The sequence below is a fragment of the Pinus tabuliformis genome, chromosome 2_2 (assembly GCF_031772625.1).
Source record: "Pinus tabuliformis cultivar Carrire ecotype Pingquan chromosome 2_2, CPIR1, whole genome shotgun sequence".
Lineage (NCBI taxonomy): Eukaryota > Viridiplantae > Streptophyta > Pinopsida > Pinales > Pinaceae > Pinus > Pinus tabuliformis.
The window spans coordinates 1274414767-1274429906 of record NC_142300.1 but is presented as its reverse complement, the minus strand read 5'-3'; the positions used below and the strand labels follow the sequence as shown (position 1 = coordinate 1274429906).

Sequence of the window (15140 nt, the reverse complement as noted above, 5' to 3'; positions counted from 1 at the left end):
CCAATAACAGTGATAGTAAGTTCCCTGTCAGATATGATTTCTCCAATCGATAGATGATCATTCTTGATCTCAGTGATCCTTAAGAAGTAGGATTGAATATCCTCGTCCTTACCCTTCTTAATATCCTTCAACTTATTTTTGAGGAACAAAATTTGATTTGCATCACTAACCTTGAACATGCTTACCAATCTGTCATAGATCTCCTTGGAGGTGTTCAAATCAGAGATATAGGCCACCAGTCGCTTGCCAATGGAATCAATAATAATCTTCTTCTCTTTGACTTCACCCTTGGTGTACCTGTTCTTTGTAGTAGCCGGTGCATTTGATGAAGGCTCAGGGATTTTACCCTTCACGTAATCAAACACTTCTTGCTCTTCCAATTTCAGATCCAGAGACATCTTCCATCCGTGATAGTCAGACTTTTCACGGAGATTGTCTTCAGCTGGGAAGTTGGATGAGGAACCTGTTAGCGTTTGAAATTTCACCTCAGGCTGAAAAGGCAAATCTCAAAGCTACATCAAACCATTTAGCCTCGTAGCTAGCCCTACGGGGCAGGAGAAGGCTCTCTCCGGTCAATCTCGGTAGATTTTCAATAGGATGAGATGACCAACAATGTATCACTGATATTAGGCTAGTAAACTGGTTATAAAGGTTGATTTGGGGGTTTTTGGGGTTTTTTGGTGGCAAATTGAGGAACTGCAATTTAGGGTGCGGGGATTGGACACAGTTTCTGCAGGGAAATCTTTGGGGCAAGGTAGGAGATTGTGTAGATGTCTTTAGCTGAAATGGATGATGTGGAAGAAAGGTAAGAAGGCTAAAGAGAGCAAACAATGGATTTGAATTCTCTTTAGACAGTAGAAAACATAGAAATTAAACAAATTTGAAAGCAGAGCATGCAAGCATGAATTCTAACTTTATCACTTCATTTGTTTAATATGCAGCAGTATAGAAAGGAAATGAATCACATAACAAAGCTTACAATAACATGAAGAGACACACCATCAACACAATGAGTCCACAAGAATCCCAATGATGACTGCAAAACCCTGGTCTTCCTTTGCCTCAAATTGCAGAGATACAAGTAAAATATACAATAGGAGCTTCTCCCTCAAGAGTCCAACCATGAAAATGAGCATGAAAGTACATAATATAGATGATCTAACCTCTTCCCCACCTCTAGGGGTCGAGCTCACCATCCTAGGAGCTGTTTGAACAACCTCTAAACTAAGCACTACAAAATAGGCAGTCAAAACCACTTGCCTCTAAAAACTTGGAAACCAGTTCATACAGTCAATTTTACTCTTTTACATGAGGAAAACTTCTAGAAGAGTAAAACAATAGTAAAAATATCCAAAAAGTGCCACAAGTACAGTCAAAAGGACCACCATCGACCTCAGCAAGTCAAACTGGAGCTGAACTGTAAATTCTGGGCTGAACTGGTCAAATCTGGCAAAAATTTCCCAAGGGGTCGCGCACATCCAGCTGAAGGGGTCGCGCACTTTGAAGCCCTGTTTGGAGGCCTTTCCGGTGTCAGAATGAGGTGCAGGATAGCTCGTTGGAAAGGTCTCTGAGTCTACTTTCCAACCCAACCGGAATTTTTGGATTTGGAGGTCATTTGCCCAGTCAAAAGTCAATTCTCCCAAGACTACTTCTGCAGCTCAAAAAAGGGGCAGAAAGTCAAAATTTGGCTGTATTTTGACCTTTTGGAGACCCAAAACTCCATGAAAACTCAAGCTAATCCATAGGCATGTGTAACTTTGCAAGACAAATCCAGCAATGCTGAGTTTTCGCAAAACGGAGTTGCCAAATGAAAGGGTCGCGCGCGGGGTGAGACCCCTTGAGGAGCCAAAACCTGTAAATTGCACAAAAAATTCACAAATGACAAAATTTTCTCCAAATTTTTTGAAATTTGGGCTGGGAGTCCCCAATCAAGTACCATGCTCAGTCAAAGAGGCTTTGGCCAAAATTTGGAGTGGATCGGGCGTTTTCCTTCGTTTTTGTGCTTTGGCCAACCGTCCTTGGAGCACCTTCGTTCTCGCCGGTATTTTTGACATTTCTCTCAAACCATGACACCTGTGTAAAAAGTGAAGGAGGTTTTTCTTCTTTGGCATCTTATGGACAAAAACCTCTCTTAGTTTTCCAAAATTCATCTTTTATTGCTCTGAAACATCATTTGAATGCAACTTGTCCCGATGTGTGAAACAAGGAATTTTGTCGAAATGGAGCGAAATGAAGGGGATAGGGGGCTTCTAAATTCTTGGGGAAATTTTTGGAAGTAGGGAGGGATGTTAGGAAGCAGGGGAAAGTGGAATCTCAGAGATTGAGTGAGGGGAAGGGGTCCAAAAGGGAAAAACACAGGCCAAACCTAGAAAATTGCTAGGTTGTAGCTAGAAACTAGGGTTTGTGCAAAAATGAGGAATTTGGGGGATCTGAGTGATGGAAAGCATTTGATAAGGTACTTTAAGGATAGGGGAAGGTGTATGAACATCAAGAAACAAGTTTTGCCGGTGATTTGACCATCCAAGAAAAATTAGCTTTCAAAACCCTAGGAGAGGGAAATGAGCTTGCCTAGGCACAATTGAAGCATGAACAAGATGTAAAATGACCCATTAGATACTTGACATGACGATGACAACCCTCTGAATGATGATACACTCAGCTGAATGATGACATAGACTGACATTTGGGCAAACCCTAGGCCTAATGCCTAGTGACCAAATTTTGCTTGAAGACTCACTGAAATGACAAAATTTGACCTTGACACTCTGAGACCACTCTTTAAGAGAATATTTGATCACTGTAGGAAGGCTGGAAATACTGACACTAACAGAACCCATTGAGCCTTTGACCTTTCCAACTGTCTTCGGTGATTGCTCTTTCACTCTAGCTTGGGCTTTGTCTTCACCTCACCTCTGATACCATGTTAATTTTAGGTATGTTCTATGCTTAGAGCAATTTACTTCAATTTTTCATATTAGCTCAATGACAATATTCAGATTAGAAATCACATCAGCATGATAGTAAAGTGTAGATAGAACATAAACAAAACAGTAGAAAACATGCCAAGACAAGAGGACACAAGAAGTGGCACCAGCTAGGGACAAACCCCAATGTGGGGAAACCCTTGATCAATTCTTCTTATGTTCTTCAATAGTTCTACAGAGAGAGGTACAGTGATGTGTGGTTTGATGGTATGTCTACTTGGGCGAAGCCTGGGAGACCGTAGTTCAAATCTCATTGAGTACACAGGCCTGCTGTGGTGGATGCTCAAGAAGCAGATTCCCCACCCCCGCCTTGGCGGCATGAGAGTCTTGCTTTGCTAAAACCATATGATCTTAGTATATCAACTTGCAGGTAGTTGGATGTACTCTTGGTGTTATAGTGGCAGCTACGAGGATTGATCTTGGGTCTCCCATAGATTAGGATTGGCAGTTACCGATTCACCATGTAAAAAAAAAAAATAGTTCATCAGAGAGAGAGAGAGATAGAGTACAATGATTTGAAATCAATACTTGACTTGCCAAAAAGGAGATCAAAGATCTTCTCCTTAATGATGACACAATGAGGTTGTAGATCTGATATCAAGGATAGAAGATATGCATCAGATGATAGGCTTAGAACAGCTCAACCAATTACCCAAAATACTGAGGCTTTCCTTCAATGAGATTCTCCTTCCTTCGCTGCTTCACTGATCATGACAAGGCTGCTAATCTGGCACCTTTCATATGCAACAAGGACTGATGCATTTCATGGCAGACCTGGTCACTAGTTAGGGCACAAACTCAGTGTGCTACAACACCCTAAACACACCCCACAGTCCTCCTATTGACTGCGGCTAGCCTTCATTCAGTTCCTGCTACTATATGCTGCCTTATAGGGATGCTAACCTTCTGAACGCAACACTTAAAGAGGCCTCCAACTGCTGGCTATGGCCTGTCACCTAGCCCAACAGTGGACTGTAGCTAAGGTCCCTTCAAACAGTGATCCAATCAGCACTTAAACAATAGTTTCTGGCTCCTCCTTTCAGTGGCTTCTTCTGCCCTTCAAATCAAGCTCAAAACCAACCTTATCATGCCCAAACAACGTTGCATTATACCACGCTGTCACCTATAGCAATGTGATCCTTCACGCTCATGAGATACTCCTTTTTGTTGCGGCTAGGTTCACTTTTCTTGTTGCGTCTAAGGGTCCCTTTCATGCTGTGATAAGGGCTCCTCTAACTGTGACTTTAGGCCTTCACATGATGCTGGTTAGGGCCTCTCCAACTTCGGCTAAGATCACCTCTTTTAGCACTGCGGCTAGGGCAACATTAGTCCTTCCTTGACAACGGATTAGGGCACAACTGAACAGCAACTTGAACTCCTTGTTTGGATTGCGGCTAGGGCATCTTATTACAACGGCTAGACTTCCTCCTTGAGCTGCGAATATAACTCTCTCTTGACAGTGTATAGATCTCCTCTTACTTGCAAAAAAATCTCCTCATAAGATTGCGGCTAGGGCTCTTTAGTTCTGCGTCTAGGGCTCTCTTAGAAGACTCTTTCTTCACTGCATCTAGGGTTTCTCCCTCTTGATCTCTCTAGCCACCAAACCCAAACGAGTAGAGAGAGATCTTAGGAGAAGTGTGTGTACAAAATGACTTGACGATCTCTTCTATTTATAATAAAACGTTGAGGATAAGTTGGGGTAATTTGGTTGCTGGCCGACCTTGACAAATTGTCAAATAACATAAATAAATTCATATCTCCATGAATACATGTTGGAATCGGATGATCTTTAGATCAATCCTACACCTCTTGGCGAGAGGAATCCAAGAAAAATATCAGCTGCCATAAATAAGAAGACCCACATGGAGTTTGGACCTAGTTGCCAATTTTAATAGATTTTTGTGAAGGAAATCGAAATTCAAAGGGAGCTTGTTCCTTAGAGGATTTCTAGCGCCAAAGAAATCCATATCCGAGTTTTGCCGGGGTAGCAGCGAAAGAGGGAGAAGAGAACTAGTTCGACATTCATTTGAGCAAAGATGGTTGTTAACGGATTGAGGGATCAGGATAGGTTGGATGGAGCATCCAACTTCGTCATCTGGAAGGCCAGGATCCTGGTAGTTTTGGATAAAAATTGCATCAAGGATTATGCATTGAGGAAGGTTGTTGTTCCGGTTGATGTTGATCCTCTCAAGAAGTACGAGGAGGCTCAAGCAAAAGTGAAGTGCATGATCTTGGATGGGGTCAAGGATCATGTGATCCCACATATTGTTGAGAAGGATCTTTGACCACATTGTACGAGGGAACTTACATTCAGCGGAAGATGTTGCTTGAGAGGCAGCTGAGACAATTTCAGATGCAGAAGGGAGAAGAAATCGATCCCTTCCTTCTCAGGTTGCAAAGGATCCGTGATCAGCTAACTTCTGTAGGGGCTACACCAGATCCTGAATTTATGCTCAGGACTGCCTTGACTGCAGTCACTCAAGGCTGGGAAACCTTTGTCCAAAGCATCTTGGGCAGGGCTTCTTTTCCTAGTTGGGAGGAGATGTAGGCAACTCTTCGACAGGAAGAGATCAAACGGTTGACCAAGGCAGGAAGCAACAACAAAGGGGTTAGAATCAAGGAGGAGGAAGAGGAGGATGCGGCTCTCGCATTAGGAGGACAACAAGGGCAACAAAAACGAAAGAAGAAGGACATATCCAAAGTCAGATGCTTCAGATATGGAGAAATGGGTCATTTCGCCACGCAGTGTCCTCGAAAGAAGGGCAAAGAAGAGAAGTCTGACTCAAAGGCTGCCCCAGCGCAAGCTAACAAGGAGGATGATGATGATTGCACCATGAGTGCTCATGCAACTTTACAGAAGAGGTGGAACGATATTGAGCTGTAGTCGGGAGGACTACATGAGGGGCAGGATCCTTGAGCTGCCCAAACTCTTGGATCACATACGGATACGAGAGTTTTTAATGACAGTGGCAGAATAACAGGAGTTAGTTGGTGCAAGGGATGATGGAGCAACAGTGGCAGAGCTAGAGTGCCAAAGTTTGAAGCAGCACAGTGGAGTGTTGCAGTAGTGCGGAAGGCATAGAGCAGATACAACAACAACAATGCAGTAGCATCAGAGGGGCAACACAAATTAGCAGCAGAGGTAGCTTCAGTGTCAAGGGGCGTCCAGATTGACCAACATGTCAACTTTTGGGTGGATTTTCAGTTGCTTACTTCTCATCAACTGAGTTGCAGTGAAACAGTTAGCAGTGGTAGTGCTATGGGCAGCATGATGCAACATATTGAGAGGGAGCTGCAGTGCAAATGCAGCAGTGACAATGGCAGTGTCATGGGCAGCAGTACAGATTGCAGCAGCGCAGTGGATGAAGGGCCGCATGCCGAGCATCAACAACGCAGTAGATGAAGGGCAGCAGGTCGAGCATCAACAGCGCAGTGGATGAAGGGCAACAGGGCGAGCATCAATAGCGCAGAGGACCGATGCCGTGGATCAATGTGATACTTCTGCTGGGAAGTATTGCTAGAGCACATTTCTCGCTAAGAGGGAGTGTTGATTTTTGGGTAGCATCGAATGTGCTCTAGCTTCGAAATTTTGTGGAGGGGCTAGAACACATGAGATCTCCAAGACCCATAAATTTTTTGGAGAAATTCCACCCGGAGTGCATGTTATTCAAATAATTAATTATTTTTAATGGTGCATAAGTTAAAACTTAGGAATTAAAATAATTAAAGTGAATTAATGTAAATATGGGTGAGAAGCTTCTAAGTGACGAGGATTAAGTCTAATTTAATCTTAGCCGTTGATTAGAGATTAGATCACGACCGTTGATTTCTCAATAGGAAAAGTATAAAGGAAGGCTTGGGGTTAGTTGGAGAACACACATAGAGAGAGCAACACTTGAGCTAGTTCAAAATTCTGGGGCGTGGTTTGCTGTGATTTTCGAAGTGATTTTCTAGTGCAGAGAGGGGCAGTTTGGCAGAGGGACTTCAATCCAAGGCCGAGAATACATAGTAGAGAGGCAACACAACACCAGGGAGAGACAATGCAACTCTAGAAGGGGTGACACAGAGGCTAGAGTAGTTGACGCAGTCACTTAGAGGCAACGTTGGGGTTTCTGTGAGGCAGATCAGGCAACAGTTCAGCAATTCGATTTCTGAGCTGGGAAGGCTCATTAGGAGGGTGACGCAGTTCCAACGCAGAGCTGGGGTCAGCCATCGCTGCACAACACTGGGGATAATGCAGTCACCCGTGGGGTTTGTTCATCCAGTTGTTGGATTCGCCAAAATATCTGTCTTCAGATAGAGGTATTTCTGCCGGGTTTATTCTCTGTTGGGTGAGCCAGATTTGGCACCCTAGTTGTATTTAGAAATCTGCTTAATAATAAAACCCTCATATTTGCTATACCGATTTTCTTGCATTGGGTTTTTCCGGGGACATTTAGTCCAAAAATAAGTGTGTCCTTTGTGTGATTGTTTCAGTTATTTTTTAGTACTTGAGCTGTATATTGGTGTAGGCTGCAGTGTATTTGCATCAATATTTTTTGAATATTTCTGAAAATAACTTGTTAAAATGAAGAACACAAGTAGGTAATGCAAATCAATTTACTGCAGTAGGATTTCTGGTTTGTTAAATTCATAAATTTTCATAGGGAGGCCCATCTTCAAACATATGATCATGACAGATGGGTGAGGGACTACATGGCTGGCTCAGGTGGTGGAGAAATGGCACAACGAGCTAGTTGGTCGCTGCAATGGGCTGTCGGTTGAGGACCCTCTTGTAGAATTTTTTTTTCCTAGGGATATCGCCCACAAAATGGTGGGTAATAGACCCAATGGTCATGTGGACCCAAAGAAGGGAAATAGTGAAAAAGGATCTGTAATGTGTGGAGGGGAGTGGAAAATATGGAATGAGAAAATGTGTAATGTCCCCAAATTAATTAATTTTGTTAAGAAGAATTTCTGTTTTTGTAATTTTGGCAATTGGGGAATATTTTGGCCCACAACTTAGGAGAATGGAGAAATCAAAGGAAGGTTTGATTCTTGGGTAAGGAGAAGGCCCCACTTTAGAGAAAAAAGGAAACAAGAATTGTGGAATTGGTGGAATGTGGGGGCCACCCCTCAAGGAATACGCACCCCTTGGAGGAAAAGTCGATCTTGTGAAGGGAGGTCGAAATATTTGGAGGAGGGACCCACAAGGAAAGGGAAGGCAACAATTATAAATAGAAGGGTGAGGGCAACAATTGGGATCTTTTGCTCATTTGATATTTGAACCGTTGTTTGCTCAAGCTGATAGTTGGGTCAATAGAGTGTTGTTTAGCACACGAGATTTCTGAGGGGAAATCTCAACTCCTTCGGTGGACTTCGAGTGCCACCCTAGGGGAGCTTTACTACATTCTTGGAGCTGTTCTGGAGGGATTTCACAGGGAGATTCAAGCTATTGAGGAGCAGGTTGGGTGCAGTAAGGGACCACGCACTCTTGTGGGGAGTGAGCTTCATGACAACGTGGGTTCCGGGAATTTAGAGGCATATTCTCTTGGCACTTAGCAGCGATTTTGCAGTGGCTTGAAGGGTTGGCTGAGTGGATTACATACAGGTCGAAATTCCTCTTCTTGGGCCAACGTAGAAGGGGTTTGGTTGGGCCTGCGCAATCATTAGAGGAGCACGTTGATTGTGGAGGTTTGAACTGGAGTTGGGGCTGCAGATTTACTAGGGGGCACAAGGATAATTCTTGGAGGTATTCTCAGCTAATTTTGGAGAGCTTCGCAGCTATTCTTCAGGCATAACGAATTACCCAACTATAGAGGGCACTCACATCGTTTGAGGTTAATTTTGGAAGGTTGGAATTAGACCCAACCCTTTTTGGATTTGTTGAGGAGAGGCCAAGATTAATTTGGCTGAATTTTTTGAGCACTCTGTCAATAATTTGCTCCATTTTGTCGGTTTGCTGGTTTGAAGGATTGGGACCAATTCCTTTCTGGGTCCTGTGGGGAAAATTAAGAGGAAGCTACAACAACAATTTCAGGGCAAACCAGGCATTCCAACAGGGGATTCGAACCATTTCAAGTAGCAGCAGTGGCACAATTTCTGGGCAGCGCAGAGGTAGTTTGGGGGCCGAAATTTCTACTCCTAGGAGCGTCTTTCTCACCTTGGGTTTGCTTCAACTTGCTTACGCAAGCCCAGGTGCACTTGTTCCTTATTATTGTACTCCCATTTATACCAGAATTAATAAAATGGCTCAGCTTATTCACCCAGTTTCTTGGTGTTTTTTATGGTGCATGCTTAATTGTGATAGCCTAGCTCATGTGTCTGTTATTAGCTGTAAATTTCAATTTCAAACATTACAAAATGGGACCATGCTACCAAAATCGGGGTTTCCCAAGTAGTGCTCTTCTTAAAGCTATAGGCCAATAGGGGAGATCCCACGTGACTAGGATATAAGATTAACCACACATTTAAGGTGAGGGAACAAAACCATGGTCAAAGCTCTTCCTTCTTCCAAGTCACCCAATAATCCATGCGGAAGATGCCCAAATGAAAAACAAGCATAAGCACCTGATTGCACTGTGAAAAACATATCATTTGGGTTGGATTGCCCACCTTCTAACATGTGCTCTTGACAAGTGGGTGAGGAAACATACAACTGATGCAGGTGGAGGAGATAAAGTGGCCCTTCGCATCGACTACAAAGTGGCTGTCAGGCACCGCTGGCTGCCGGCTGGAAGAAGATGAATAGAAGAAAAACTCTCCTAGGGGTACCCACTTTTGGTGGGTAACAAGCTTAGCTAGATAGCTTATACTAAATGATAGCTTATGTTAAATTTTGTCACTGTCATATGATGTATGGAAGTTTGATTTAATCAGGAATGTCATATGTTGTATGAATTTTGATATCTGGAAATTTTTGAATATGAAATCATGAATGTCATATGATGCATGGATAAGCATCAAATCGGTTATAAAATGTTAAAAATTTGTATTTTTGTTTCCTAATATTTTGTAGTGTTGTGCTCTGTGCTGTCCCCTGAGTTGTTGGAGGTCTCTTCAACCAGCCCCTAATACTGTCCTCTTGTCCCCAGATGAGTGGGAAACATAGGTATCTATATTTCTCATCTGCTAGTTAGTTAAAGCAGGGAGTAAATTCTTTGCCAGTTCTTATTGAGCTGTCACACAGCTTATAAGACAGGATGTATTAAATATGAACTAAAATTATTTTGAGAGGACTAAGATTTCGAGTGGAATAAGAGTGCTCAACAAAATGAACAGAGTCCATGGGTTGTCCAAACAAGATTAACCAACAGTGCTTATGATCTGTACAATTTATCATCTGGGTTTTGGGATTGGACCATTTCCTGTTCTGCTATGCTTAAAACTTTAAAATGCTCTTGAAGTTTGTTTGTCTTATGAATCAGATGTTATTTCTGTCTAGGCATGATTTTGTGACTGAACGAATGCATAAGAAGTTTTCTATTGCATATGTTGTCTTTTATAATATGATTTATGGTTGATACTGATTCCATTTTTCTTCTACTACAGCAAGTGGTTGGATTTCTGGGACGATATAGGGAGCCTTTTATTCCCTATGATGTTCTTGATCAATTTGTGGCTGAAGACATGCACATGCAACATGCTACTTCTCTTAATTCAAATCAAAATTTTGGGAATCGCCTCCAAGGTTTAAAGGTAATGGTTGATCAGCATTTCCAGTCAATTAAAATACTGTTCGAGCAATCTATTTGTTATGCATGCTTTCCGTCGTGTGCCTTTTCTTGCACCTAAAACAGTCCTTGTGGAATATTTTGGCATTGCACATAATTTTGTTTTTCTGTAGTGCCTGGTAAGACTTTTAGTAACTAGTTATATGACATTGTGAATTTGTTGTTTTGACATGCTATGTTTTATTATTTATGACAGTGGAGAGATGGCACAGTGCAACTCTTCTTTCCTGATGGTGTAAACAAAAATCAGATAGGATCTGTTTTTTGTTCTCAGAATGAAAGCAAATCTTGGAGTATGTGCAGGCAGATGCCAGATGCCCATGGAACTAACGTGTTAGAAAAAAGTTTTTGTCCCATTTCATCTTCTGTTTACCAGCCTATACTTGAGGTACACAAAAGTTGTCTTTGTTTTGTTTTCCTCATTTCAAGCTTTTGCTGATTTTGGTTGTTTGATAAATGTTAATTATTCCTTGCATTTGGTTGTGGTGCTTCAATGCTATATTTGATCTGGAATTTCAGCTTACTATAGAATCCATGAAATCAAGCAAAGAAATCTGTAAAGTTCGTTTTTAACTTTGGCTGTGCCTCCCTTTCAAGAAGGGATTATTTATAGGGGGTCACTTAGTGAAGGGTAAAGGCTGCATGGTGTCTACTAACATGTGTCCTTTTGAGGGAACACCATTTCAATGTTCATCTGTTTTATGTAATGTCCCTGATTTGGTGAGTGTGGAAGTTGCTAAGGAGTTTGTCCAATTTTGATGATATTAATGAAAAGGGAGCAAATATTATTTTATTAGAAAAAGGAAGACAAATATTATTTTCGCATCATTATTTTATTAGAAAATGGCGGCAAATTCTATTTTATTAGAAAAAGGCAGCAAAAGCCACTTAGTGGAAAGTGGCCCCCACTAATAAAATAATATTAAAAAGGGGAATCTAGAAGCTTGGAAGAAGGCTCAATGAAAAAATATTATAAAAGGGTGGACTCATTTGCTAAGCATTCTATTGGATCATCTCTCATTGTTATTGAGAAACTCAAGCGAGTTTCAGATCGAGGGTTTCAAGCAAAATCCTCACCCTAGTTTTGGTGGATCTCCTTGCCACCCTAGCTAGTATTTCTCCTCCTTTGGTGGACAATATTCCCACCCTACTTGGATTATATTTCCAGTGTTTATTTTCTGAAGATCTAACAGAGCTTCTCTGCAGAAAAACATTAGTATTATGGAATAATTTTCCATTGCAGGGAAGTGAAATTCTCATTACTATGTTGAAATTTGGTACCGGAGGACAGGTGGTTCCCTTAGGCTTTGATCTTTGGCTTAAGGAAAAGTGTCCAAAAGAATTTAATTTTTCTCCTAAAGTGACTTTATAATTTTATAAAGTTAAATCTAATTTAAAAGTGACTTTAAGTGATAAAGTTACTAAGTCTAATTTTAAAGTAAATGAAAAATTAGAAAGGAAAAGTGACTTTGGAAATAAATGACTAAGTGGGTCTTTATTAAAGTGGGGTGAATTAAAAAATAGAAAGTGAGATTTAAATGAGCATTTAATCTCAACCATTGATCTAAATCTATTTCAGCCATTGGATTTAGAGATCACCCAAAAGTCACTTGGAGTTATATTAAAGGAGGAAAAGGAGGAAAAGGTCATTCATTCTTTCATGAGCAGATTGGGAGAAGGAGAGCAAGAGAGCAAGAGAGATTTCTGAGCAGGGAGGAGAAGGAGACAGCAGCTTGGCACACATTCCAAGGCAGCAGTTGAGCAGATTTGTACCGCTGATTCAGCACATAGTGAAAGGCAGATTTTTGCACAAAAATCGAGGAGCAGTTTGCTGATTTTTCTGCACACAAAACGGAGGCCGTACAGCATTTATTGCTGTCTTGTTTGCTGTAATTTCTAGATTGCTGTGAGGCACGGGAAAGGAGATAAGTTGTAAATTTGCTTGCTGATTTTTTGCTGAATAATTCTCACTGTAAAAAGGGAATTTTCAGAAATAAAGAAGAGCTCTCAAACTGGTTTTCCCCAAGCGTTGTAGGGGGTTTTTCCAGGGTCAAGTTGACAAAAAATATCAGTGTTTTAATGTGTTTTAATGGCTGTTTTTGATTGCTGATTTTTAATTCTGCAATTTCCAGCATTCTGAAAAATTTCCAGAATTTGTGTTTTCAGCAATATTTATTTTTTTCAGTCTGTTAAATGTATGGTTATGAGAATGGGCATTTAACTACATGGGAGAAATAAGGAGAAACTGAAAACCGGGGTGGGAAAACAGAAATTTTTACATGGTATCGGAGCTTGAGTGCTGAAGGGCAGTTTGGGACAGCAAAAGGAAAAATTACAGTTGCTGATTTTTCACTCAGAAAATTCCAGCAAGCTGATTTTTTCATAAACAACAGTTTTATCTTTACTACAGCAGTGCTATTTTTCAGTTTTAGGACAGCGGGATGTCATTGGGATTGAGGGTGGAGGATAGGCTGGATGGGCATATAAATTACAGCATTTGGAAGGAGAGAATGCAGAGTATCTTTGAGGAGGCAGAAGTCTGGGATATCATGGTGCATACCGCACAGAACCCTGTTGTTGTGCCCATTGATGTTACTCAGTTGGCTGAGTATAAAAAGAAGAACAATAAGGGTAAGAGGCTGATTCTAGACGGAATCAAAGACCATTGCATTCCTCATGTGAGAGGAAAGAGCAATGCCCATGAGATGTGGACAGCATTGTCCAATCTCTACCAGAGTACCAATGAGAACTGGAAGATGGTCCTGAAGGAGAAGCTGAAGAACATTAAGATGGGTAATGATAGTGCAGCTGGATATCTCACAAAGATTACCAATGTGAGAGATGAGTTGGCAGCGATTGGAGAGGCCATTCCATCCACTGAGTTGGTGCGTATTGCAGTGAATGGTCTCCCACGTTCATGGTTGAACTTTGCTGATGGGGTTTGTGCACGTGAGACCCTTCCCACATGGGAGAGGTTTTGGGATGATTGCATTCAGACAGAGATCAAGAAAGGTCAGCTTGGGGCAGCCAAGCCAGTTGAGCAGGATGAGGATGTAGCACTGGTGGCAGGAGGCAAGAAAGGCAAAGGGAAGAAGCAGGCTTCCACAAGCAGTGGTGGGGGCAAAGGCAAAGGTAAAGGTAAACAGGGGAACACACAGAAGGACTATTCCAAGGTGAAGTGTTGGAATTGTCAAAAGATGGGACACTATGCAGTTGTGTGTCCGGAGAAGAAGAAGAAGAAGGGGAAGAACCAGGATGTGGCAGCTTCAACAGAGATTGAGGACTTTGCTGGTCGTTTTGACCGAGTGTTTGCGTTCACTACATGTGAGTCCTTTAGTGCAGGATCACCTGCTACACAGGTTCAGAGGGAGCATGCTTTTCCCTCGATTAGCGAAGCATCTACAGGTATCTGGTATGTGGACAGTGGGGCTTCACGTCACATGACAGGAGTCCGTGAGTACTTCTCAGAGCTTTCAGAGAGTGGCACTGATATTGAGGTAGGACTCGGTGATGACAGAGTTGTTAGAGCAGTCGGGGTGGGGACAGTGACATTTCAGAGGGAGTCCAAACCTCCCTTGAAGGTGTCAGAGGTTCTTTATGTGCCAGGGATGAGGAAGAACCTCATATCCGTCTCAGCTTTGGAGGACAGAGGATATGAGGTACTGTTCAGGGGAGGACAGGTGTTGATGTATCCCAGGGGCACTCCAGCTGATTCAGCTAGAGTGATAGGTGTACGCCATGCAAAGGTGTACAAGTTTGCATTTCAGCCCCTTTTGGCATTGAGCAGTAGTACCGACAGCAGAGCTAGCAGTTCTGAGCTGTGTGAGATTTGGCACCGCAGGATGGGACATATGTATCATGGAGCCTTGAGGACATTGCGGGAGATCACTACAGGTGTGCCAGATTTCAGTACTGATCACTTTGATACTTGCAGAGGTTGTGCGATGGGCAAGTTTGCCAAATCCCCTTTTCCCAGCAGTGACAGCAGAGCGACGGGGATACTTGATTTGATTCATTCCGATGTGAGCGGTCGGATGTCTCATGTTTCCTTGAGTGGATATGAGTACTATGTTTTATTCATTGATGATCCCTCTAGGAGGACCTGGATTTATTTTTTGAAGACCAAGAGTGAGGTCTTTAAGCGGTTTCAGGAGTTCAGAGCTCTTGTGGAGACTCAGACAGGTCGAAAGATCAAGTCCTTGAGGTCGGACAATGGAGGAGAGTACACCCTTGGAGAGTTTGTTGACTATTGTGCGGAGGCAGGCATTAGGAGGGAGTTCACTGTTCCTTACAACCCCCAGCAGAACGGGGTTGCGGAGAGGAAGAACAAATCCATCATAGGGGCTGCCAAAGCCATGATACATGATCAGGGGTTGCCATTGTTCTTGTGGGCAGAGGCCTGCAACACAGCTGTTTACTTGCAGAACAGGAGTCCGCATCGTGC

The 15140-nt window shown here is 42.4% G+C and overlaps 1 protein-coding gene across 4 annotated transcripts in view; it reads left to right on the top strand.

Annotated features, from left to right (window-relative positions):
* The window catches only part of LOC149198125 (uncharacterized), a 328910-nt gene that overhangs the window by 99102 nt on the left and 214668 nt on the right, over window positions 1-15140 (top strand). For all 4 annotated transcript variants that reach the window (XM_089406109.1, XM_089406107.1, XM_089406108.1 and 1 more), the window contains 2 exons: window positions 10515-10661; window positions 10893-11084. In XM_089406109.1, coding sequence (XP_089262235.1) covers window positions 10515-10661; window positions 10893-11084 — 339 coding nt within the window. The remainder of the gene's footprint in view (window positions 1-10514; window positions 10662-10892; window positions 11085-15140) is intronic.